The sequence below is a fragment of the Chrysemys picta genome, chromosome 11 (genome assembly GCF_011386835.1).
Source record: "Chrysemys picta bellii isolate R12L10 chromosome 11, ASM1138683v2, whole genome shotgun sequence".
NCBI classification, from domain to species: domain Eukaryota; kingdom Metazoa; phylum Chordata; order Testudines; family Emydidae; genus Chrysemys; species Chrysemys picta.
In genome coordinates this window covers 19623263-19647159 of record NC_088801.1, presented here as the reverse complement: position 1 = coordinate 19647159, position 23897 = coordinate 19623263, and the positions used below count along the sequence as shown (strand labels likewise).

General features: G+C 37.6%; 1 protein-coding gene across 2 annotated transcripts in view; it reads right to left on the bottom strand.

The window, feature by feature from the left end:
- Positions 1-23897, bottom strand: part of THSD7B (thrombospondin type 1 domain containing 7B) — a 626924-nt gene that overhangs the window by 100447 nt on the left and 502580 nt on the right. For both annotated transcript variants that reach the window (XM_065561607.1, XM_065561605.1), the window contains exon 15: positions 14434-14612. In XM_065561607.1, the coding sequence (XP_065417679.1) occupies positions 14434-14612 (179 nt within the window). The remainder of the gene's footprint in view (positions 1-14433; positions 14613-23897) is intronic.

Here is a 23897-nt window from a genome sequence, read left to right as displayed (position 1 = left end):
TGCAGTCTTGGGAAAGTAGATCAAAAGAACAACACAGAAGGAGAATAATATTGTGTAATAAATGGATAAGACAAAGCAAACTCAACAAGCATGAGTGGATTCATTTTTGGGTAATGGACACAATAAATCTGTGTAAGATAAAAGTATTAATTAGTACTAATGTAAAGAGAATATAACAGCAACATTATCTACTTGAAATGGCAAAACTAATCATTTTTATGTTAACAGTGGAACTAATTCAGATGCTGTACATGAGTGCATACCTGACTTTTTAGTAACATTTCTAAGTGTTGGGTATATGAATTAGCATAATTTATTTCTTCATGTTCATTCTCATTATTTTGGACTAGTGCAACTTAATTTCATATATATTCACTGATTGTTAACAAGCTGAGTATCAGAAAGTACTGAGTCACATTGTTAGGAGGACAGGTAGGACACAGACAGAACTTCTCTGCTCTGGATGCTAAAGAAACTCCATCCATTCACTGGAAGTACAGATAATTTATATCAAACTCTCCTTTTGCTTAAGATAAACAAAACCAGCCAACCAAAGCTAATTCCTTGGTCCTAACTGAAGACGCACAAAATCTGTCAAGTGTGTAAGATAAACTTTCCTTTGTGTCTCCTTTTTTAGGGGCTTCTTCTGGCTTTCTTAACTGGCTTTCCCAACTCCAACAGTAATTTAAGTGCCTATAACAACAGAATTGCCCATATTTTTATCTGCTCCCCTTTCCAGCTCTGGAATGCCTTTGTACAATTAACTATTGGTCTGCTTCAATGATTTCACCATTTACGACCCCACTATTTTCCACTTCCATCTCTTATTAATCTGCTCCCTTCAACATCTTGATTACAGGTGAAATATAACTTCCTTAAATCAAAGTCTTAACTCTGTTGATTCATTTTTAGCCTGTAGCCCACTGGACCAGCTTACCTCTATTATATTCACTGCTTTGCATTATATTCTGCTTTATTATATTCAGCAGTAATGCAAGGAACGTACAGGCTTGTATCCTGTAAGACATTGGCTTCAGCAGTTAGCATGAGGCTTGAGGCCTATTAACTTTGGCATAGATAAACTTAGGTAACTCATAAGTTTTGGGGAATTGGAAGTAGAGTATAGGGGCGGGATTTTGTGCATAATGACATCAGCCAACCACAAAACATGAACTGACACCAGCTTCTGGAAGGTTTTGGACGGAACATCCGACTGCAAGAGTGTCATGGCGATGAATTGCCGTATATGATAATGGGGCGAAATCATAAATACACTAACCTACAGAAGGAGGACACCTTAATATTGGTAAGGGAAGGAAGTACAAGTAAGGAAGAGGGGGAAAACCCCTGTTGAATATGCATTAGACATGGTAACATCAGCATCCCAAGACATCCCTGGCATCCCAGGACAGTAGGAGAGAGAGAGATAGCCCTTGGGAGGGGCCAGAACGATGGCCACTGAGGAAGATGAGGAAGGTGAGGAAGATAATGGCTAACATTTCAGGTTGTTCTGCAGAGGATGGAGAGAGTATGGATGCTCAGATGTACTTTCTGTGTTATCTCTATCTACCTTACTGAGTTAGAGTGTGTGTGACTTTGCTAAATGTATTAATAAATTATTTATTTGTAAATATAAGTGAGTTCCTATAGTGTGAGTGTTGCACCTGTGCACATTGGGGTTCCCAACTATATAATAATTTTAATAATACTGGACCTGATCTTGGGACAAGAACCTGTTAACTCTCAAAGTGATGACTGGGAATTTGTATTCATCATCTATAGATCAGGCTACAAGCCCCTTAATTTGAAGGATTCTCCAGTTAAGGCAATTTAGGAGAAACTGTGAACAGAAAATATCTGAGAGTATGTTTACATTGATTAATATAGAAAATATTAGAACAGTTTAGCTCTAAAAATGGTTTCATCCATGTACATGGATATGTGTATGTGTCTATGTATATGGAGTATTTCAGCCAGTTTTGCTAATGTCAGTAAAGATGGGAAGAAGAACCATACGGCAGAACTTAAATTGGAGATTTCAAAGCAGTAGAGGGAATTTAGCCGAATGTCTTCCATTAAAATTAGTTGAAAAGATGTGATTAAGTCCCTTGCACTGTTCTAGCAAATCTCAGCCCAAGTACTAACATACATATCTATAATATAATGATTGCAAAAACTAGGTTTATTTAGCATGGAAAGGAGAAAAGCTGGAGAGACCTTAACTGAGGTTTTCAAATGAATAAAAGGCTGAATGAACGCTTATGAGTTTCTCCTTTTATAAGAAGGGGATGGTTAGCAAATTTGGAATAAGTAAAAGGAAATACCAATACTACAGTATGCGTGGGCCAGTTTTAAAAGTCAGTCTTTTTCTACAATTACCACTTAGTGGCATGTGATATCCCACAGTCTTCCTCTGTGCATGGGACAGAAGATAAATGTGGTAGCTCAGATACCTTTGTGTGTACACTGTGACTTTTTAATTGTATTGCATTTTTAATAGTCACCACTGTACAATTAAATAGAAGCAATCAATGCCACGGGAGAATTTTTAGAAAAAACGTTTGGATAGTTTCCTGACTTCTAGCAATAGCAGCAGTTGTGCAAGGTTAGTGCAAGAACTCAAATTCTTCAGGGTAATACCTGATTGCCTGCAGGGGTCTACCTCTTGTCTCTTTCTTGCTTACACACACTTGTCTCTTTCTTGCTTACACACATACTCACGTGCGCACATACAACATTACACAATTGATTATGTTCATCATGGGGCAGATCCTCGGCAGGTGAAAACTGTCATGACTCCATTGAAGTCAATGGAGCTACAACAATTGACATCAGCTCACCAGTTGCGGATTTGTCACATGTTTGTTTGTTATGACTTTCTCTGAAGCATCTGAATATCAGACTACATTGTATCATAATTGAACCTGACAAGGTAAATGATACTTGTTCATATTCATATTCTATATGTTCATATTCTATATGTATTATATATAGAAGTCATTCCTTAAGAGATATCATATGTCATATTTAAGTCCAGCAGTCTTGCAAGAAACATTTAAGAGACTGAACAAAGAACCAAAACGGGGCATTATAGACTACTACAAAAATCACCTTTTAATTATACTGAGACTTCTTACACAGTCAAATCTCAAGTCACAATGGGAGGATTTATTCAGGCATCCTGTAATGTGGAAAAGTTTGCTGAGAACATTATTTTGTGCAGACTGTTTTATCCTTCCTGACATTATAAATGGCATTAGATTTGAAAAGGTATAGTTTAAGGTCAGTTGTAATTTCTGTTAAACGCCTAGCTAGTCAGAAATTTATTAATTTGCCATTTTAATTTAAATTTCATAGGAGTCAAAGTTACCTTGCTGTAGAGATGGCTTATTTTACTTTAAAATATCGATCAGATTGATTACATTGTATTGTAACTATAGACTAGATAATAAAATAGATGTTTGGGGAGGGTTTATTAATATTTGATGCTTTCTTGATCAACACTGTAATTTAAAAAAAAAATTAGAAAAAAATCTGCCCTAGCTACAATGGTCTTTCTGATATAGGTGTGAAGAGGTCATCCAGTGGCCTATACATAAATCAGTATCCTGCTGTATTATAAAGAAATGGGACTACTCCAATGAGTAAGGATATATTCTAATGTAGAAAAGTTTCATTACAGGATAACAATCATGTTTTTCTGTATTGTACAAAGATAGGAAATCTTATATAGGCAGTGTAATTAAAAGTCATGCTTTGTAATGTAGAGGAATATTCACTTTAAACATAAATATGTCATGTGAATTTATTTTTCACTGTAGATTGGTGCCTTTAACCAAAATGACTCCCTCTTCCTCACAGCTTGCATTCTTCCCCCATAAAAAAAAAAAAAAAAAGACACTGCATTTTGAATACTGCAATACTTTTAACTGAACAACATTCAGCTCTACAATGATACTGTACTGGCTCATTTGAATTGGTGCAGGGTCCACAGAACCAATAGACTAGAATGTCAATAGGAACTTTATCAGAGGGGTAGCCGTGTTAGTCTGAATCTGTAAAAAGCAACAGAGGGTCCTGTGGCACCTTTAAGACTAACAGAAGTATTGGGCGCATAAGCTTTCGTGGGTAAGAACCTCACTTCTTCAGATGCGAGCCTTGCATCTGAAGAAGTGAGGTTCTTACCCACGAAAGCTTATGCACCCAATACTTCTGTTAGTCTTAAAGGTGCCACAGGACCCTCTGTTGCTTTTTAATAGGAACTTTAAATACCCTTGTATCTACACTGTATTTTGTCCAAAGGAACAAACAGAATAGGTCAAACTCTTACTTATTAACCAATGGTGAAAGTGTCTAAGGGCAGAGATGACGCAAATGGCCCTGAATGCAGCAGCACTCCAGTAGTTCTCCTTAATGAAAGGATTGTGTGATATTGTTACCACAGAGAGAGCACTCATATCACAGTTCCTGGCTTCCTCAACTGGATCAGTCATGGCAGTGATACATGTGACCTCAGCATGCCCTGAGATCCCTCATACTAACTTCTTGCTGAAATAAGCTAAGCATGTAGTCCTCCTGCTGGTTCCTGAAGTTAGCATATGAGGAGCGGCTGGCCAGTGGGTATAATAACTGCTCCATTGTTTCTGAACAGCATGCATTTCATCCATGATGGTTTATCTGCCATTGTGAATGGAAACACATCACATAAGCCCAATCATGGGTATAAAGATGTGTTCTTTCTGACTTAACTTCCTCTCCTTGTTTCGTATCCTCATGAGCAAAAGTCTGGTGAGAATACGTCTTGAGGTCAGTGAAACTTTCTCCACCAATATATGAAAGCATGAATCAGACCCATTCCAAAGATAACCTGGTGGTTCAAAAAACACCGAAGACCTGATAAATGTCAAAACAAAGATTTTTACCTAAATAAAATAATGTAACAATGTTTAAAAAATTGACAACGGAAAGGAAAGATGGTATTGTCAAAAAAGCAAAGTCCTGAGAATCAGGAGACCTTGGGAACATCACATGCCTCAGTTTCCTAAGCTATAAAGTGGGGATAATATTTATCAGCCTCTTAGTACGGTTGTGAAGCTTATTTCATTTATATGTGGAAAAAAATTGGAGTCTTTGGATGGAAGGTGTTACAGAACAGCAAAGAATTATAATTAATTTCTGTTAGGTGCTGGTTGACTTAGAATATGATCCAAAGGAATTGACACACCCCTATTTTGTAGCCATTACAACACAAGCATGGTTACATTGTCAGTAAGAGAATCTCTAGAATTGTTTTTGTTCTTTTATATATATAACTATATGGGAAAATAAAGACAAAGACAAAAAAATCTTACAATCTTAAATTAAATTTACCAAAGCAAAGGACTTCATACATTTTCGCTCTCTTTGGCTCACCCTATTTCTAGATAAAACTATCACATCTGTTATAATATGTACAGAAAAGGTTACCCATGGTCCTCAGAGTCTTGTAGTCTAAGTTGGTGGTACAACGGGTGAGTTAAGGACAAATTGGCATCTTTAACTTGGCACGTTCTTGCTTTTGTCCAAATCATAGTTGGACTAGCATGATTTTAACTATGTGACATAATATTTACCTTTCAGAATGAGTGTGACTGTTTGTTCTCCAGAATACAGAGACACGGGGTATTGAATATTACACTGGAAAGACTTTGCAAAGAAACATTAGAAAACTTTTTTTTTCCTGTTTGTTCCTTTAAAAAGACTAAATCTGCTGCCAAGGAATAACTAAGGCATCAATCCTATTGTGCTCCTTTGCTCCTAATACAAAGACAAGCAAGAGTAAGTTCAGCCTCAGTCTTAGCCATTGTCACACTGATTTATGACACACAGTCTTGCAACATGACATACTGTCCACTAGAGATTTGGCACAAACCAAATTTCTTTCCTTAAAAATACTGCCCAAACTAATTTAACTTCTTTTCCTGAGGTAAAATGATAATACTTTTTCTATTGGGCAACTTGACCTTCTACGTCTGGCTTTCCATTTAGTGGCATTTCAGAATAAAACAATCTCAGTACATTTCCTACTCTGTTACTGCATTTTCTAGTGCATGGTCATAAATGATATAGGGTTTTTTTCTTTCAAAAAAGCCAACACAGAATTTCAATCAGAAGATGCCATTACCGGCACATTTTCAATCCAACATATAGAGAATTAAATATACAACTTCCTTTTACAACAACAAAAACTCTTGGAATGCACATTTAATTAAAGACTTTATAGTGATTTTAATAGATGGAGAAATGCAATCTGGTCAGTAGGGCAAGAGGTTGCCAGTTAGTACCTTTAGGTTCTATTCCTGGCTCGTCTACTAGTTCCCTGTGTAACACTGGGCCAATCTGTGCCTCTGTCTAGTCCTTTGTAAGGTGAAGATAGTAATTACTGTGAAGTAGATGAGTGTTATGAGACATAACTAAGGTTTGTAAAGTCCCTTCAGATGCTCAGCTAAAAGGCACTACAGAGCTTGAAAGTTAACGGGTATAATTATAGGGAAGTGTGAAAAAACTGCATATAGTATAAAGTGAAACAAGTGTACTTTCCAAGAACTTGCTGAGCTAGGCAATTTTGCATGGAAAATTAGTTCTCATGAATGAAAATGGTCCTATGCAATACCCCTATTCAATAGAAAACGGTTACACTCCCTGCTTTGAGAAAATGTGAAAGCAAACCTACACCAAGAACATTGTACCACCCCATCAGATTTACCAGTTTCCAAGCAGACTGCAGAATTATGAAAATCAAGTCAGAATTATGAAAAAGGCAAAATCCTTGGTGGGAACTCTGGGTTCCCTCAGAAGTATCTTTATATCCTTGAATCCTTTCATTTGAAAATAGCTTATTGAAGCTGAATGCACAATTTGTGGCTGCTGGGAATTAAAGAGCCTTACACAGACCACTGTACAGACATATCCAACAGAGGATAAGTCTGCAGTCTTCATGGAAACTGGCAAATCTGATGGGGTGGTAACAGGTTCTCGATGTAGGTTTGCTTTCACATTTTCAAAAGGAAGGGGGAGTCTAACAGGCAGCCTACAAATGTCAGGCTTTGCTTTCTTTCTCCACTCAGGAAGTGGATGGTTATCCTGATGGAAAATAGATTGTATTCACTTCAAAAACTCATTTTAGTTTTAGAAAAAAAGTCTGCATGGAATACAGGCTTTTTCAGGTTTTTTTTCCACTGAGAATTTTTTCCACAGAGCTGTAGAAAAAAACCACACAAATATTTTTTTCTATATTATTAAAAATGACTAAAATTGGAAAAAATACTATCTGTACTATAATCCTATCTTTTTACTTTGGAAATAAGAGAAAAACATCTCTTTTTCTGTAGGAGAAATTGAGGTTAAGGGCAGGATTTAGGTATCTGAAACTGAATCTGACATGAAGAAAATCAAAGAAAGTACAATGGCAGAGTGGCTAAAAACACAAGGTTTCTTACCCTGGTTAAGCAAAGCCAGAACTTGCAGTTTTTATTTCTCCCATCTCAACAAGGTTCTCAGTGTAGCAATCTATCAATATCAATGATGGTTCTTTTACTTACTGGTCAGCAGTATACCGCAGTCCATATATATTACATATAGTAGATAAAAGAAGCATATAAATATCTGCATAACGTTATTGTTATTGATACAATAGTTTTACAGAGCACAGAAATGGCTCCATAGAACTCCAGTCCAATAAAAATGTAAGATCCACCTAATTGTGCCTTTGGAAAGGAGTCGCGGAAGGGTGCAACCAGCACAAATCTGGTTTACAGTTCTGCTAGAGCAGAACTGATTGCAGAAGCCAGACAGGTTGTACTGCAGTGAGTGCTTTACTACAGATATTTTTGACATAGTTAAAGACCCTAATCATGCACTTACCTGAAGAAAAGAGTAAGCCTGAAATTGACCCCAATTGCATGGGACACAGTCAAAATTAAGAGCATAAACATGAAATCTATCTACTAGTCACAATCAACCAGTGGACAGACAGATACATGCAAGAGGTTTTAACCCAGGTCTTGCAAATAAGGATTTGTATACAGGATGATTGCAGAAAAAGAGGAAAATGTTGCAGTGCTCTCTGTCTGCTTCTCAAATCCTTCATTGTGCATGAAAGTCATTGTTTCCTGAGAATGCCTGATTATACATAAGTATGCACCTTGTTCCATATGTTGACCTGAGATAAGACATGACATCTTGCTCCATTATAGTTACGATTCTTACAATGACAGTTATATATCAAAGGGACTTCTGCAGTAAGAGCAAGACTGCAGACAATAGGATGTGGTAATATCTATTATTTAAGGTTGCTCATTCCTTTATCTCTTAGAGGTTGCTTTCAGAAACTGACAACTTTGGCATATTTTCATCTTTGGGGCTGAAATTTGACATATTTGTTGTTAGCCCAAAAACATTTTTTTCTAAATGTTTTCTAAAAGTTTTTTGAAAACTTTAGAAAAACAGTTCTATCATTTTCTAGAATGACAAGAGGATATAAAAATTCAAGCTGCCTTAACTTTGGCATATTCAAACTTCTGATCGCTCTGCTTCAAAACTAACATTTTCTTCATGTAGGTTTTTTCTTTTTTTGTATAGGATATATTTCAGAAGAAGCAGATCTGTTGTAAAGTGTAAGGGTAGTTGTACTTCTCATATTCCAATGTATCCATTGTCTTTTCTGGAGTGAACACTTAAAAATGTCAGTGAGGATAACATGTTCATTTTAAATCAAGGCAAAATATAAATTTTAACTGCCAGAATATTTTCCTACTATATTTGGATCTAGTAAGACTACCAATTCCTGCAAAGAATATGTAGTAAAATATACACAAGAAACGTTAAAGAATGCAGGAAATAAAATATTTGCTGTTATTTGTTCTCAGCAGGGAAAATCAACTTGCCAACAATATATTTCTGAGCAATCAACAAAGAGATGATCCTTAGAATTCATGAGTCTTTAAAATAAGATGCATTTTTGTAGTAATCCCAAAAACGTATAAAAATATTCAAGCTATATACCCCCTCTAGCTCGTATTTAACCTTCCATCATGTAGAACTACATATTGAACAGCTTAGCAATTGCATGCTGTGTTGTATATTTAAATAAGGGCCAAAAAGGTACAAATGTAAATGTTATGCAACTTCTAACACGCACAGCATAGCAGAGAATATCTGGCATAATCCATATCATCTGTTTATAAAAAAATGATATTGAACTTTTACATATTGTGTCCATTTAGTGTTGAAGGTATTGCAAAAACAATTTCTAGCACTTTGGATCCTAAAATCAAAGTGATACAGTATATCACATAAGTTTGTGTTAAAACACTGGCTGTAAATTTCTTTAAAATGCCACAATTAATCAACTGATTTCACAGGGAAATATGTAGAGCAATTTAAATGATAAAATGCATAGATCAAATGATTAGATTAGAATACCTCACACACACAGCCCACAAGGATTTTGTTTTTTAATCTAAGATGTATTAGAAAGTAACACAAAACCATAGCAGAAATCCATGAGGATCTGATTCATTCCACCAAATCTGTAATTCTCAGCTGGTTCCATGAATGAGAGGCAGAGACTTTTCACTGAATTAGTTTATTATAAGTATTAGAGAATTGGTTTACTATGAGACAGGTCTCCACACTTAGAAAAAACAAACTACTATGGCACAGACAGATGGTTAGAAGTTATGGCACAGACTAATGGCCGATATCATGAGCTGCTGAATGCTTCCTGTAAGGTGCAGTGTCTCCTCAGGTCCTATAAGATTTAGTGGTACCCAATAACTTGAAGGGGCACAAAACATGTCATGGGATCAGATGCTAAAATCCCTCCCTCTCCCCTAAAACTTTGGAACCCAAGTTTCTTCTGCAATCTCCAATGAGAAACCTGAGCCTAGAGACCTGGTCAAAATATTCTGGAATAAAATCAGGGGAATATCAAGCAGGGAGTAGGAAGGTGATATCACCTCTGTATAAAATATTAGTGACACCATTACTGGACTATTACATCAGTTCGGGTGTGTACGCTTTTAAAATGATGTTGAAAAATTGGAAGACACTGAAGAAAGCGATACAAGAACCTTGTATTTAATATGATATGAAAAACATTCCTTATAATAAGAGAGTTAAGAAGATTAATCTGTTTCGGTTATTGAAGAAAAAGTTAAGAGGCAAGTTGATCAAAGTCTATCAGTAACTACATGGAGAGAAGTTATCAGATGGCTCTTTAAACTAGCAGACAAAGGCATAAAAGTATCTCAGGGCTAGAAGTAGAAGCTAGGAAAACAGATCTCTAAAAATAATTGTAAATGAGAAATCTTCATCCAATAGGGGTGTTCCTACAGGGGTCAAACAGGAAATTGTTCTGGCCCAATACTATTCAATATCTTTATCAGTGATCTGAAAAACAATATAAAATCATTGCTGGTAAAGTTTGCATATGACAAAAAATGGGTAGAGTGGTAAATAATAAAATCAGGTCAGATCTACAGAGGGACCTGGATTGGTTGGTAAACAGGCCTCACTTGAACAACATACATTTTAACACAGCTAAATGTAAGCTAGGAACAGAAAATGTAGATCAGATTTATAGGGACTGTATAGAGCTCACTGCAAACATGTTGACAGGGTTTTTTTGGTCAAAATTTTCTGATTCATCAAAATGGAAGCATTCTATGAGGAAACGTCAATTTCAATGAAATTATGATGAAAACCAAGCAGGTTTCCTGCCAACTTGCCTACCCAGCTCCTTAGCAATCCATGTGGTGGGCTTCTAGGAAGCCAGCGTTTCCAGGCTCAAGACTGCTCGGTAGCTTGGGCTCCCATTCCATTCCTCTGATAATTTTGGTATTTTGGAATATCTGAATTAAACCAAATTTTGAAAAGTGAAAAACCTCTGCAAAATGAATTACAATTCTGTGCCCAGCTCTAGGGCTTGATTTTGAAAAGCAATGACTCAAAAGAGGACTTGGTGGATAATCAACTGAACATGAGCACCCAATGTGATGCTGTGGCTAAGACAGTTGTGATCTTTGGATGTATAAACAGGAGAATATTGAACAGAAGTACACGGCATCAGAGAGATCATTACTGCAATATTGCTTATAGTTTGTGTGCCCACACTTCAAAAATGACAGATTGGAAAGAGTTTGGAAAAGGGTTACAAGAATGATCTAATGATTAAAAATGTTTAATCTATATACCTAATATAAAAGAAGGGTTAAGAGTTGTCTTGATCACAGTGAAAGTTTCTACATAGGGAGAAAATTTCTGTGTAGTGGCCTCTTTAATTTAGCAGACAAAGGTATAACAAGAGCCAATGACTGGAAACTGAAGTTTGACAAATCTAGATTAGAACATTGGAGTAACTTTCTTAGGGATGAGATGGCTTCTTCAGATTTTACAGTCATTAAATCAAGATTAGAGGTTAAATCCTGGCTCCATTGAAGTCAATGACTTCAATGGGACCAGGATTTCATCCTTGATGTGTTTCTAAAAGTTATGCTCCAGCTCATCGCAAGTTATTTGACTTGATTCAGGAATTACTGGGTGAAGTTCTACAGCTAGCATTATAAATAAGATCAAACTAAATGATCACAATGGTCCCTTCTGGCCTTAAAATTTGTGAATGTATGAAATCCAAATGGTCTTCCCTACCATCAGTTGGGAAATACAAATCCTATTTTGGGACTAATCATGATAACCTAACCTAACCTCATGCCACCTTACAGGTGTGCCTATTATCCATGTGAAAACTAGAGAATTTGATGCAGTTCTTCTGACATTAGAACCTTCCATTCATAGGCCTATTCCAACGCACAGAGAAGTCAGTGGGAGTCTTTCTAGTGAACCCAAAGGGCTATAGATCACATCTCATATGCCTAGATAAGGAGGCAAAAAAGCTCAGCTCCATTTAGATCACGAACAGTCATGTTTCTTGGCAAGGATTATACACCAGTGAATCCTCCAAAGTCAATAATTCTCAACTTTTGACTGTTTCTTTCCTTTAATGCCTTCTAAAAGGGGTTTGAAATTAGATAATCTAATAGGCAAGGACAGGGAAAACTTTATAAAAATATATTTATTTTTAATAGACATCATCTACTGTATCTTTGGGTGGCAAGAGTTCATATCTTTTCATTATGAAAGGAGCTTATTGTCGCAGTATGAGTTACTGTAGGATAACATTTTGCTTCTTTGGTGATCTGCCTGCTCTTTAAGGGAAAGCACTGAGGTATGGATATAATGAACCTTACCTGCATTCTCATATTATATTTCCTGAGAACCTATCACTACTGTTAGACTGCCACCTTTCTTTTTCAATGTATAGAAAGCAATAAAAAGATTTAAAAGGTTGTCTATATCTAGAAGGAGAAAAGGATAAATTGTGAATAACATTAAGCCACTTCGAATCCAGGCTTTCAAAACTGTCATACAGAATGCAGTTACTGCGGCCACAGTTGCAATTTAAATGAGTGGTTCCTCTAGCTGTGGGACCTGCAGGGTATTAGATAAAGAAAGACCTAAACAAATAACATTATTGCAAAGTTCCATCACATATATGTGTTTTTGTCCCTTTGCCAATTAATTTTGACAGACTGCACCTACTGAGATATGAGAGAAGGAAAAACTTTAAATAATACTTTACCAATTTGATTTAGGGTACAAGTGTGTAAAATCAATCAAAATAGTTATGAAAACACTATTAGTCTTGTTTCCACATATAACATTATTTAGGTAGCTGTTTCTAAAATGTTGACTTTTTTAAGGGTAATAATTCAGTCATGGTATTTTTTCCTATAACGCCATTCTTGGATATTAAACAGATGCAGATTAACAGTACAGGGCATTTCCATTCATTACAGCTTTAATCAATACTGTATTTTAGTAACACTCATGCGACAGTAATATTTTCAGTGAGGTGAAGATTTGTGTGTGCCTTCCATTCACTTCAATGGGCGCTACTGAATGCAACTTTGGCCCAAAGTGAGGTTACAAAGATGACTTTCAGAGTGAAAAATGAAGACAATGAAATCCTATGAACCTGATTTACAATTAAAATGAATTTAAACTCTAATATTTAAAAGGTAAATCTTGGCCTTACAACGAATGAGTAAATAGCAATTTGCTGGTGCAACATATGTATTTAACTTCTAAGCTCTTTGGGACAGGGACTGTCTTTTTGTTCTGTGTTTGTACAGCAGCCAGCACAATGGGGTCCTGGTCCACAACTGGGGCTCTGAGGGTTCTGCTGTGATACAAATAATAAAATAACAACAACAGTGGCAGTTGGGGCAGAATTCTCAGTCACATGCAAATCGGGATACCCCAGACAAATGGCCTAGGAATGCTATTACAGGGCCTGGATATGGACAAGAGTAATGGATGTGGTTTGTCGCTCTTCTCCACCCACACAGGTGTGTGGTCCATTGTATATGCACTCTGTATAGATCCACCATGCCGCTGCCAGAGATACATCTAACCCCTAGTGCAGAAATGTGCCAGGATGTGCTTCTCCTTGCTCTTTAGAGGGGTACAGCGTGCAAATCGGGATCTGAATTCGTGTTGGATATGATGGGCTCAAGAGTGTGAAATTCCAGGGAATTATGTCAGGTACTGTATTTGACAGTACACAATTATAGTAAACTAAAGGACAGCAAAGGCACCTCTTACAAGAGATTTGTATTAACCTTGCCTTCTTAATTAGATGGCTGCCTCCAGGGGTGAGATAGAGTAAAGGTGAACATTTACAAATACCTGACATGAAAATTAAGGGAGAATTTATAGTGATACTGAATGATTTTGTTGTGGTTCTCTTTGGAAACAAATAAAAAATAAGAGATGTATTACTTATATATTATGATGTCAGCTTTAATAGACAATCTCCTTTCACTGTATTAAATTACCATATTATCTGAAGAAATGTTTTCCTCCTAATTTTCCATCCGAAATAGTTTAGTGTTATACTTACATGCATTAGTGCACATTCCTGAAAATTATCTTGTAATTGTCTCATAGTAACTTTATAGTACCTTTAAAAAATAAATAGTAATAGTTTGCACAATTCTAACCAGTAAGATTTAATTAGCAAAAAAATGTTATCTTTTGAAATACTTAAAAACAATTAAAGAAGACCAATTTTTTAAATGATCAAGTCAGACATGATCAAAAACATTAACTTAAGGCATGGAAGATTTTTTTTAAATCATACTTTGGAGTTTTTCTTCGAAGGATATCAAAATGAAATTTGAGGAGCTACCTCAGTAACTACTTTATAGAAACCATAAACTCTATCCATAAGCTATTTGGTTGAGAACAGTACATATTTAATGGCTCCTTACACTACACTGATCAAAGCAAACATATTTGATAATATTTTATTGGCTACTTGATACACCTCACCTGATTCTTCAGATCCAGTGTTGGGCATGGACGACCTCCATTGTAAGGCTTTTCTTTAAGCCACTTGGATCGAATTTTCATTCCAGTTCCACAAGAAGAACTACAAGTGGCCCAACTAGACCAGTCACTTAGTTTGCAATCAAATGGACAAGGAATTACACAAGATTCTTCAATGTATCCTAAAACAAAAATTCAGGAAAGACATCTTAGTCAAAGCGATATGATATAAAGTGCAACTTTCTTTTCTTCACAAACTTCTCAGAGTAATGTAAGTAACAGTTTGAGAATCATCTAACTAGAAATACTCTATACTAGGACTAACTAGAAATGTTCTATAGGACAGAAGAAAGAGAGAAGATATTATAAGTGTTACAAATATTGAGGGGAGAATTACAAATAACTTCAGTTAACAATAACAGTTGTTACACTGGTATCAAGAGAAGAATCCGTGTATGGTGAAGATACTTTTCTTGACACTTAATTATGGCAGTATTGGCTAAAGCTAACAGTGGCTAGGATTTATTTTAAAAAATAACAAATCTCATGGAAGACATGATAAACTTGAATAATACTAAGGAGAACATGATAAGAAGAGAGTTCCACTGAAAATAAATAACTATTGGAAGTAACCGCTAGGTGGCAGTTGCGTACCCTAAAAGAGCCTGCGCAAAAATAAGTTAACTCTAGGGGACTGCATGAGCACCCTAGATCTAAACTTACATGGTGTTCTCTGTCTTTGGTGACTAGCATGGAACTAGCTGCCTCCATGTGTTCTTGCTTATTTTACTGCAAATTGTATTCTTCCTCTACTTTTATTCGCCCATTTTCACATCTTTAGATGTTATTTTGGTTTAAACATGAGATTTGGTATGGGGGAGGGGCCCATAGATAGATAGAATGGAACTGGCCACAACAATAGATCACTGGCTGCAAGATCAGCCACCATATCAGAAGGTCCACTCGTGATAATCGCAGAGAATGTAGTGATGGAAATGGTGACACAAACAGCTGAGTGACACCTCTGCTCTATCTCTGAGCCCTTTGATTTCCATACTTTCCCTTTAGTGTTTTCATCCTGCCTCCCCCCTCCGCACATTCTTTGCACTATAAAATACTGGATTTTCTTACTTTACTGATTGTGCTAGAGCTAATTTAATGTGGTCCTATTGGCAGGCATCCTGGGCCAATAACAGAGACCAAGACAGCCAAATGATCATGGAAACAGCTCATTTGTCCATTCAGAGACAAGTCTCTGTACTCTAGGGGGGAAAGGGACTGCCAATTATTGCAGAGGAATGCAAGAGAGTGAGTTTCTTGCACCCTCCCTGTCTTGCCTATATCTGGAACAGCCAGGCACAATTCGGTTTTAAGGAAGTATTCATCTCCCAAAATAACTTTATTATAATGTATCAGAAAAACAATCCACTTCATTGTCAAATCTGAATCCTATGAAGCTAGCATGACACCAGCTGAAACACTATCTACACCAGGGGTTGGCAACCTTTCAGAAGTGGTGTGCCGAGTCTTCATTTATTTAAGGTTTCATGTGCCAGTAATACATTTTAATGTTTTTAGAAGGTCTCTTTCTTTAAGTCTATAATATATAACTAAACTATTGTTGTATGTAAAGTAAATAAGATTTTTAAAATGTTTGAGAAGCTTCATTTAAAATTAAGAGCCCTTCAGACCAGTGGCCAGGACCCAGGCAGCCACTGAAAATCAGCTTGCGTGCCACCTTCGGCACGTGTGCCATAGGTTGCCTACCCCGATCTACACTGTGAGCCAAAATGTACAAGCCAGAACCAGTATCTGCCATTCTGTAAGTCTGGAGAAGATGGAAATAAACACACAGGTCATCCTTAGGAGGTGCCTTTTAACCACTATCAGTAGCAAGGAACTGCCAGTGACACAAAGCAGCACTAACTCTGTACTGATGTGGGAGAAACAGCCCATATGAGAACACAACAGTATAAACGTAAACTGTCTCTGTTTAAAATGGATTTTATATTGAAGTTGCAAAGCAAACTTTCTGCTTTGAGATGGAAAACAAGTTGTGAACTCTCACACAGTAAAGGCCATGAACACCTTTACCCAGTTAACCAGTCCCTTAGTTTTTGTTTCTGAAAGAACTATGCTGACAGCTGTTATGAGATCTATTTGAATGTATTTTGAGAACTAGAGAAAGGACGTGTGTGAGAACAGTGGGTGAATGATTTATTAGGTAATTAATTATTTTTATGGATTGCTGAAGCCTATAGCAGCTGCTGAGGCCATTTGATATAATTTGGCTGTTAATTCCAGAGGTGTAGACAGGACAACTTCCCCAAGACTTGCCTCATGTTTTTTCACTCTTTTGATGTTTTTGAGGCCCATATCATCTGTGGTTACAGCAATAGACAGTTGAAGGAAAGTGCTGGTTAAAGCGGAATTTTCAAAGCTAATCACAGGCTAGAACTTCATGACTTTGAGGAGACTGGACCAGGTTGTCAGGGTGAGATGTGTTTTCTGCCAAATTTGTTCAGGGACCTCTTGTGAGAGAGAACTTGAGGTGGGACAAGCTGAAATCACAGCTATAAAGACCAGAGTGAATGCAGTAGGTTGTATGTTCCTTTGTGTATTCCCCTTTGGAGTTTGATAGCTCCTGGAACACAGAACTTAGCCTATAGGGGTCCTCCCCCAGGACTATAGCAACCATGGCTCCAGAACCTCCAGATATAATTTCTCAGCCTGCTTAGGGTCTGGGTCAGGGTCAGGGTCAGGGTCAGAATAGACTGGAAACTCCTAGAAAAGCCAATGAGGAGCTTTGGAAGGAGTGATTTATAAAGATCCTTTGCTGGGCCAATGAGGAACCAGGACTGCTCAGTCCTTCAGTGGGAGGGAACAGGCTTCCTCGGAGACAAAGGGAATAGTTTTGGCTTCATTTTTGGATTGTTTGAGTTTGTAGCTGGGAGAGGAGCTGCACAGCCTGGGCTCCCACTACCTACACAAAGGGGGACTTCGAGCTATTGTGAGACCTAGCATATGATTGGGGAGTGCCAGCCCTGTGGAGTCTAGTGATAAATGGTGGCAGAGAACCAACCCAGTTCCAGCTACCTAGAGCCAGTTGAGACCTCCACATAGTCCCTGAGGGCATCACCTGTGACAGTCTGGTTCTTCCTGAGAGGTCTTTCACTATTCTGTAGAGTTGCTTGAAGGCTCCAATTTGTGCTACTGCTTCTGCAACAGCAGCCTTCTCTTTGAACCCAGGGATTTCTATCTTGCCTGTATCTCTTCTGTATTTCTTTGTCCTTTTTCTCTATATCTTACATCTACCTCTGAAAGTGTTGCCTGTGTCTTGAATTGTTCCTTTTTTGCCTTGAGATCTCTCCTTTCACCAATCGCTGCCCATGGTCCAGATGTAATCCAGTCATCTTTGTTCTGCCCTCTTTGTTGGCCCACTACTTCCTCTGCTAAAGAGACTAGAGTCTTCTTCCAGACTTTCATCAGCCTGGTCCTGTAAAACACTGGAAAGGCTGCTAAATGGCAGTCTGGAATCTGATCTGCTTTCCTTTGTCCTGGAACTGCTCTATTGCTATAATACTCTTTTTGTCTGCCTTTGGGATCTTTTAAAATCTGAGTTGTAATGTTGTAACTAAAAGATAATGATCTGAGCCAACATCCACTTCACTGCCGACTCTGATATCTCTCAAAGGAGATGCCAATCTCTTAGATGTGCTCACATGATCTACCTGGTTGACAGTCACATCTGGTGATTTCCATGGGGGCTTGTGAATCCTCTTGTGCTGGAAGAGACTTAGCAACCTGGATAGGTTCCCTTTGGTTCCCACACTAACCATGTGCTCCTCAGCAGCCCTCCCCTCTTCATTCCTTATGAGGTACCTGACTTTTAAGTTTTCACCTGAACTTACATACTGAGTTTTTATTAATTTCAGATTCTGCCTTCCTCAGAAGGGAGCTTTTCAGAATTAGAATTCTTGTTTCTGCTTTTTGGTCAGCATAAAACTATTATATTATTAATATCACAGTTAATATCATAGGCTAGCACTCTAACCACTGAATCACCCTCTCTTTCCTGGTCAGAAAATGGAAAACAGTTCCAAGAACAGTTTCACAGATTTTTCTTCTTTTTTTAATAAAAATGTTTTTCAGTGGAAATATTCCACTCAGCTCTAGTAGTGTAAAGCCAATGCATACAGCAAATATCGTATTCAAAGGATCTCACCATAGACTTGATTATGCCAAAGTTTTTAACAAGAAGGATGTCCCCATTCAACATCAGGGTGACAGTCACAGCAGTTGAAGGCTAGAGCTAGACTTTCTCCAAAAGCCCCCGTGGATAGACTAAGCCCAGCTCCCCTGAATCGGAGCAGGTGAGCCCAATCCAACTAATTAAAGAGGGCTGGGCTACACCTGGCAGCTGGAGGGAGGAAGCACTAAGATAGGCTGAGCCCTGGGAGGGAAATCCACACTGACATGGAGTTAGCTCCTGTGGTGGGTCCCTGGTGCAATGAGCCAGAGTCTCAGGGAAGTAGCCCTGGGGTTGCTGCTCCAGGAAGAGAGTACAGCTGATTGCCAGAGATCTCTGGGAGGGGTGGCCTGAAGCCTGGGGCCAAGGACAGAGTTCAGACTATTTTCTGCATATTTGTTAACCTATGTTAAGAGACTTGTATCTGAAGAAGTGAGGTTCTTACCCACGAAAGCTTATGCTAACAAAATTTCTGTTAGTCTTAAAGGTGCCACAGGACCCTCTGTTGCTCTGTTAAGAGAGTAAACCTCTTTGCTGAGGACTGAGTGTGGCAGCATATGCTTTGGGGCCAGGGAGAAGCTTGGCCCTATGATACCATCAATCACTGCTTCTGAATACTCTACATCTGTCACTGCTGAGCTATGCAAGGTGCCCCACGCCAAAGGTTGAACCTGCTGATTTTGCAGTGTTCCAATAATAGTAGTTCGACTTCCTTTCATTGAAATGTCCCTCTTTTTTTTTTAAACTGGAGGCAGACAATAAGGGTGACAGCTGCAGTAATTTTTCTGCAATTGCTCCTACTGTAACTCTTTGCACGACTGTTCCACTTAAAACATACTCTATTTTAGTTTGTTACAGTCTGATCTATAGTTTTATATTGGCTTGTGTTAAGCAGCCTTTTCATTTATTATTCCAAAGTCATCTGAATTAGTCGTCGTTTTTCATCATTTGCTATGTGCTACTCTTTCACTTTCTGTGTTAGTGGCGGATTTTGCATGCCCCGTATTCTTATATTATATAAACAATATAGGGGCAAAAAATGGACCCCTGGGATATCTCACTACTATTATTGTACCAACTAAAGAGACTGCCATTCAAAGCAATTTACAATGAATTATGAAAAGAAAAAAACATTGCCAGTGATACATTTTAGTAAATCACATTTTACGCAGAACTGGAGCTCTGTTAAAATGATGTGAAATATCAATTTTATTGGCTGTGTGACAGCCCAGGTAATTGATTATCAAAAGAAACAAAAAGTGCTTTGTTTCAAAGTAGGATTAACCAGAAAGGTTATCAATTGATCTGTGGAGGCAAAATGGGCTAAGTCTTTAAACAGTATTTACAAGTGTGAGGTCTAGAGAAAGACCTAAATTTATAACAGAAAGAGCTATCATGGCATTAGAGAGTAGTAAGGAATATGAATATAACAAATAAAACTGAAGAAATCAATGGTATTTCTTTCCAATACAGCTAAATTGGGATCCTTCACTAGACCTCTGAACTGTGAAAACTTTCTAGTGTTGAAAGTCCAACTTATTCTATTTTGCTTTCAGTGATAAACTGATAATCCCTCCCTACAGATACTATATAAATCCTGATGGCTGTACCAGTAGAATAATGCCAAGGCAGAACCAGTTCTCAAGACTGAACAATATTTCACTATCGAAGGAAGCAGAACGACAATTTTCTTTTCCTGCTCTTGTCCTTGCAGACAGTTACTATTTGTTTTGTTAACCACTTAGGGGTTCATATACTGAGGTCCCTATGTTCAGAGATTGCAGTGGATACACATTTCTTTGCAAAAATCTAAATGTGATAAACAGCTATCCTCAGAGGGGCTTAAAAGTATAAAGGCTTGTTTATGGATGTCCCATTATTGGAATTCAGTGAATAGAATATTTCTAGCCAGATGGCTTCCCAAATGTCTTCAGTCCCAAATGAATAAACCAGCTTTTTCTGGCCTGGTTGACCACTAGACCAGCTTCTCTAGAGTGGGAGAATTGTGGAAGCTAGTTAGTCTGTCTCCCCTGTGGGAGACTTCGGGGGTGGGGGAGTGTTTGGTGGTTCTCCCCTACAGGAGCCAGCCAGCTTGTCTGGTGGAAGACTCAAGCAGCTGGTCTCTGCATCAACCAGCGGGTTGAAGGGAGTCCACTTTGGACATGCATGATAATCCCAGATGTTAGCTACTGACTTCCTGCACTGGCAATTTAGGAAGCAACATACATACACACTATACCCAAAAAAACCCACACACCCCAAAACAAACAAACAAACAAACAAACAAAAAAGATATCTATATATTGAATAATATACTAATTTTAATATTTAATTCTATAGTTTACATATAATAAGATTTTCTGAACATTATCAAAAGTTGTATTATAGGCCATAGCAAAATGGGAGTGAAGATAAAAGTCTAATTTCATCTCGGAAGTCATATTGGCCTCTTGCTAATCTTACTATTTTTCCTTTGCACTGGGATAGTTTGTTGTTGAGCCTTTAATATTGGCTCTATATGACATTATTACCACCTAATACAAGTACTGATATTTGCCTGGTGGTTGTTCTGCTAATGTTAAATTTTTTGAACACAATGTTAAACAAAAGTGCCAAAAGCATTCCATGAGATTGGTTTTAAAGTGATTTGAAAATAAATACCCTTTCTTAAGCAGTTTTTGAAACCGATACACTTATTGAATTGGCTTTCAACTCATTTGTATCCACACATCCACACTAGCCGTATTTCATTATTTCAATTAACAAACTTCTAACAGTTCTATCCTTGTTAGGCAACTCCAAAATGCAATATAGCGGGGGTAGATGAGAATGGGCAGGCTGTGGCCACTAGAGAGAAGAGGACCAGGAGGAATTCCACACAGGTAGAAGTTTCCAATCAATACTAGGTCCTCAGTATGGGAATTGTAGAAGATACTTCTCAAGATCCACCTGATCAAAGGGAATGGAGAGACATATGGGACACACTGATGGCAACTTGACTCAACCTGTAAGAAAAAAATCAAGCCTGTCCACAAAGAGTTCTCCAACCATCCAAGAAAGACATACGATTCTTCTTGGGGATTCAATACTCAGAAGAATTGAAATAGCATTCTTCAAAGGATAAGCAGACAACAGGACAGTGTTCTGCCTTCCTTGAGCCAAAAAAGGAGACGTGACTCACAGATTGATTTCAAAAACCTATCCAACAGGAAACAATCCATTAGTGATGGTTCATCTCGGCACTAAGGACACTGCATCATAGGATATCTCACAGATAATAGATAACTTCAGGAACTCAGAGCGTGCTAAAGAAGAATGCCCAAGCAATCTTCTCCGAGATCCTTCCTGTCCCACAAGAAAAGGAAGACAGAAGATTCTGGAAGTGATCTGCTAGCTAGATATGTGGTGTAGGCTGGAGGGTTTTCCACCTTCTATGCAGAGACAGAGAGGGCTGTATACTTTGTATACTGTATATTCCACATCTGCAGCAGGGGATCCAATCTTTTCAGGGACTGGTTGGCTGGAGTAGCCAGGAGTCTATTAAACTAATAATAGAACAGGAGGCTAAAGAAAAAGGAAGATAAGAGTACTCAGCACAAAATTAGGAAGCTGAATACAAAATTGATCAGGGAACCAAAGGACATGAAGAGAAGAAATTCTTTAATTGCCTATACACCAATGCTAGGAACTTGGGTAACAAACAAGAGCAACTGGAATTGTTCATTTATGAGCATAAATTTGATCTTGTTACTATTACTGAAACCTGCAGGGAATGAGTCACACAACTGGAATTTTAAAATAAATGGTTATAATCTCTCTAGGAAGGATCAAGTGGGCAAAAGAGGAGGGGGGTGACAGTCTAAGTAAAAATGGCATTACCTATTTCTGAGTCACTGATAACTTAAAAGAAAATGATCTTGAATGCTTATTTCTGCTTACCAGATAAAGCACAAAATGGTATATTAGTTGGAATCTGCTATAGACCACCAAATCACACTAGGGAACAGGATGACTGGCTCCTTACTATAATATGTAGAGGAGGGGGAAACTGTATAGTCACAGGAGAGTTCAATCTGAGTGACATATGCTGGAAGTTAGGCTGCCAGTTTAAAACAGCCTTGGAATTTCTAAATATTATATCTCAAATTCTCTAACTCAAAAAGTATTGCATCCAACATGGGGAAATTCTATATTAGACCTTGTCTCATAAAAAGAAACCACCTAAAAATTAATGGCAACTTAGGTACACATGATCATTACTTGATCACATATATAATGTGCAATCAGAATAAAGACCAGACCAGTGACATAAAATTGGTGCTTTAAAAGGGCCAGTTTCACAAAGCTAGACAATTATGAGCCAACTCAACTCAGAGGAATAATTTATTCTGAAAAAACGTGAATGATAAACTAATGGTTTAAGGACACTTTTCTCCATGCCCCAAACACCACAATCCTACAACTGAGAAAAAAGTCTGTATTGGTTAGTAAACTGACCTGGTTGGAGGAGAAGTGAAGGCAGCTATAAGAAATAAGACAACAACATATAGCATATGGAAGAAAGGAAAGTTGATAGTAATGAATATCAATCAGAAGCTAGGAATTGTAGAAAATTGATAAGGAAAGCAAAAAGACACAAAGAGATCTCTATGACCAGGAGATTTAAGGACAGTAAGAAGGAGTTTTTAAAGTATATTAGGAATAAAAAGAATCCTAACATGACATTTGTCCATTGCTAAATGGAAATGGTAGAAATAATAATAATGCAAAAAAGTAGATACATATTTCTGTTATATATTTGGGGAAAAAGGCATGTGATATAGACATATCATATGATAACACTCTTTTCATTCTACTAGTATCTCAGGAGGATGTTAAACAGCACCTACACTAAAATTAGACAGTTTTAAATCAGCAGGTCTGGATGACTTGCATCCAAGAGTTTTAAAATAGCTGGCTGAGGAGCTCGCTGGACTGTTAATGTTGCTTTTAAATAAGTCTTGGAACACCTGGGAAGTTCCAGAAGACTGAAAGAAAGCTAATGTTATGCCAATATTTAAAAAGGATAAATGGGATGAACCAGGAAATTACAGGCCTGTCAATCTGACATCAATCCTGGGCAAGATAATGGAGTGATATGAGGCGTGATTAATAAAGAATTATAGAAGGGCAATATAATTCATGCCAATCAACATGGATTTATGAAATAGATCCTGTT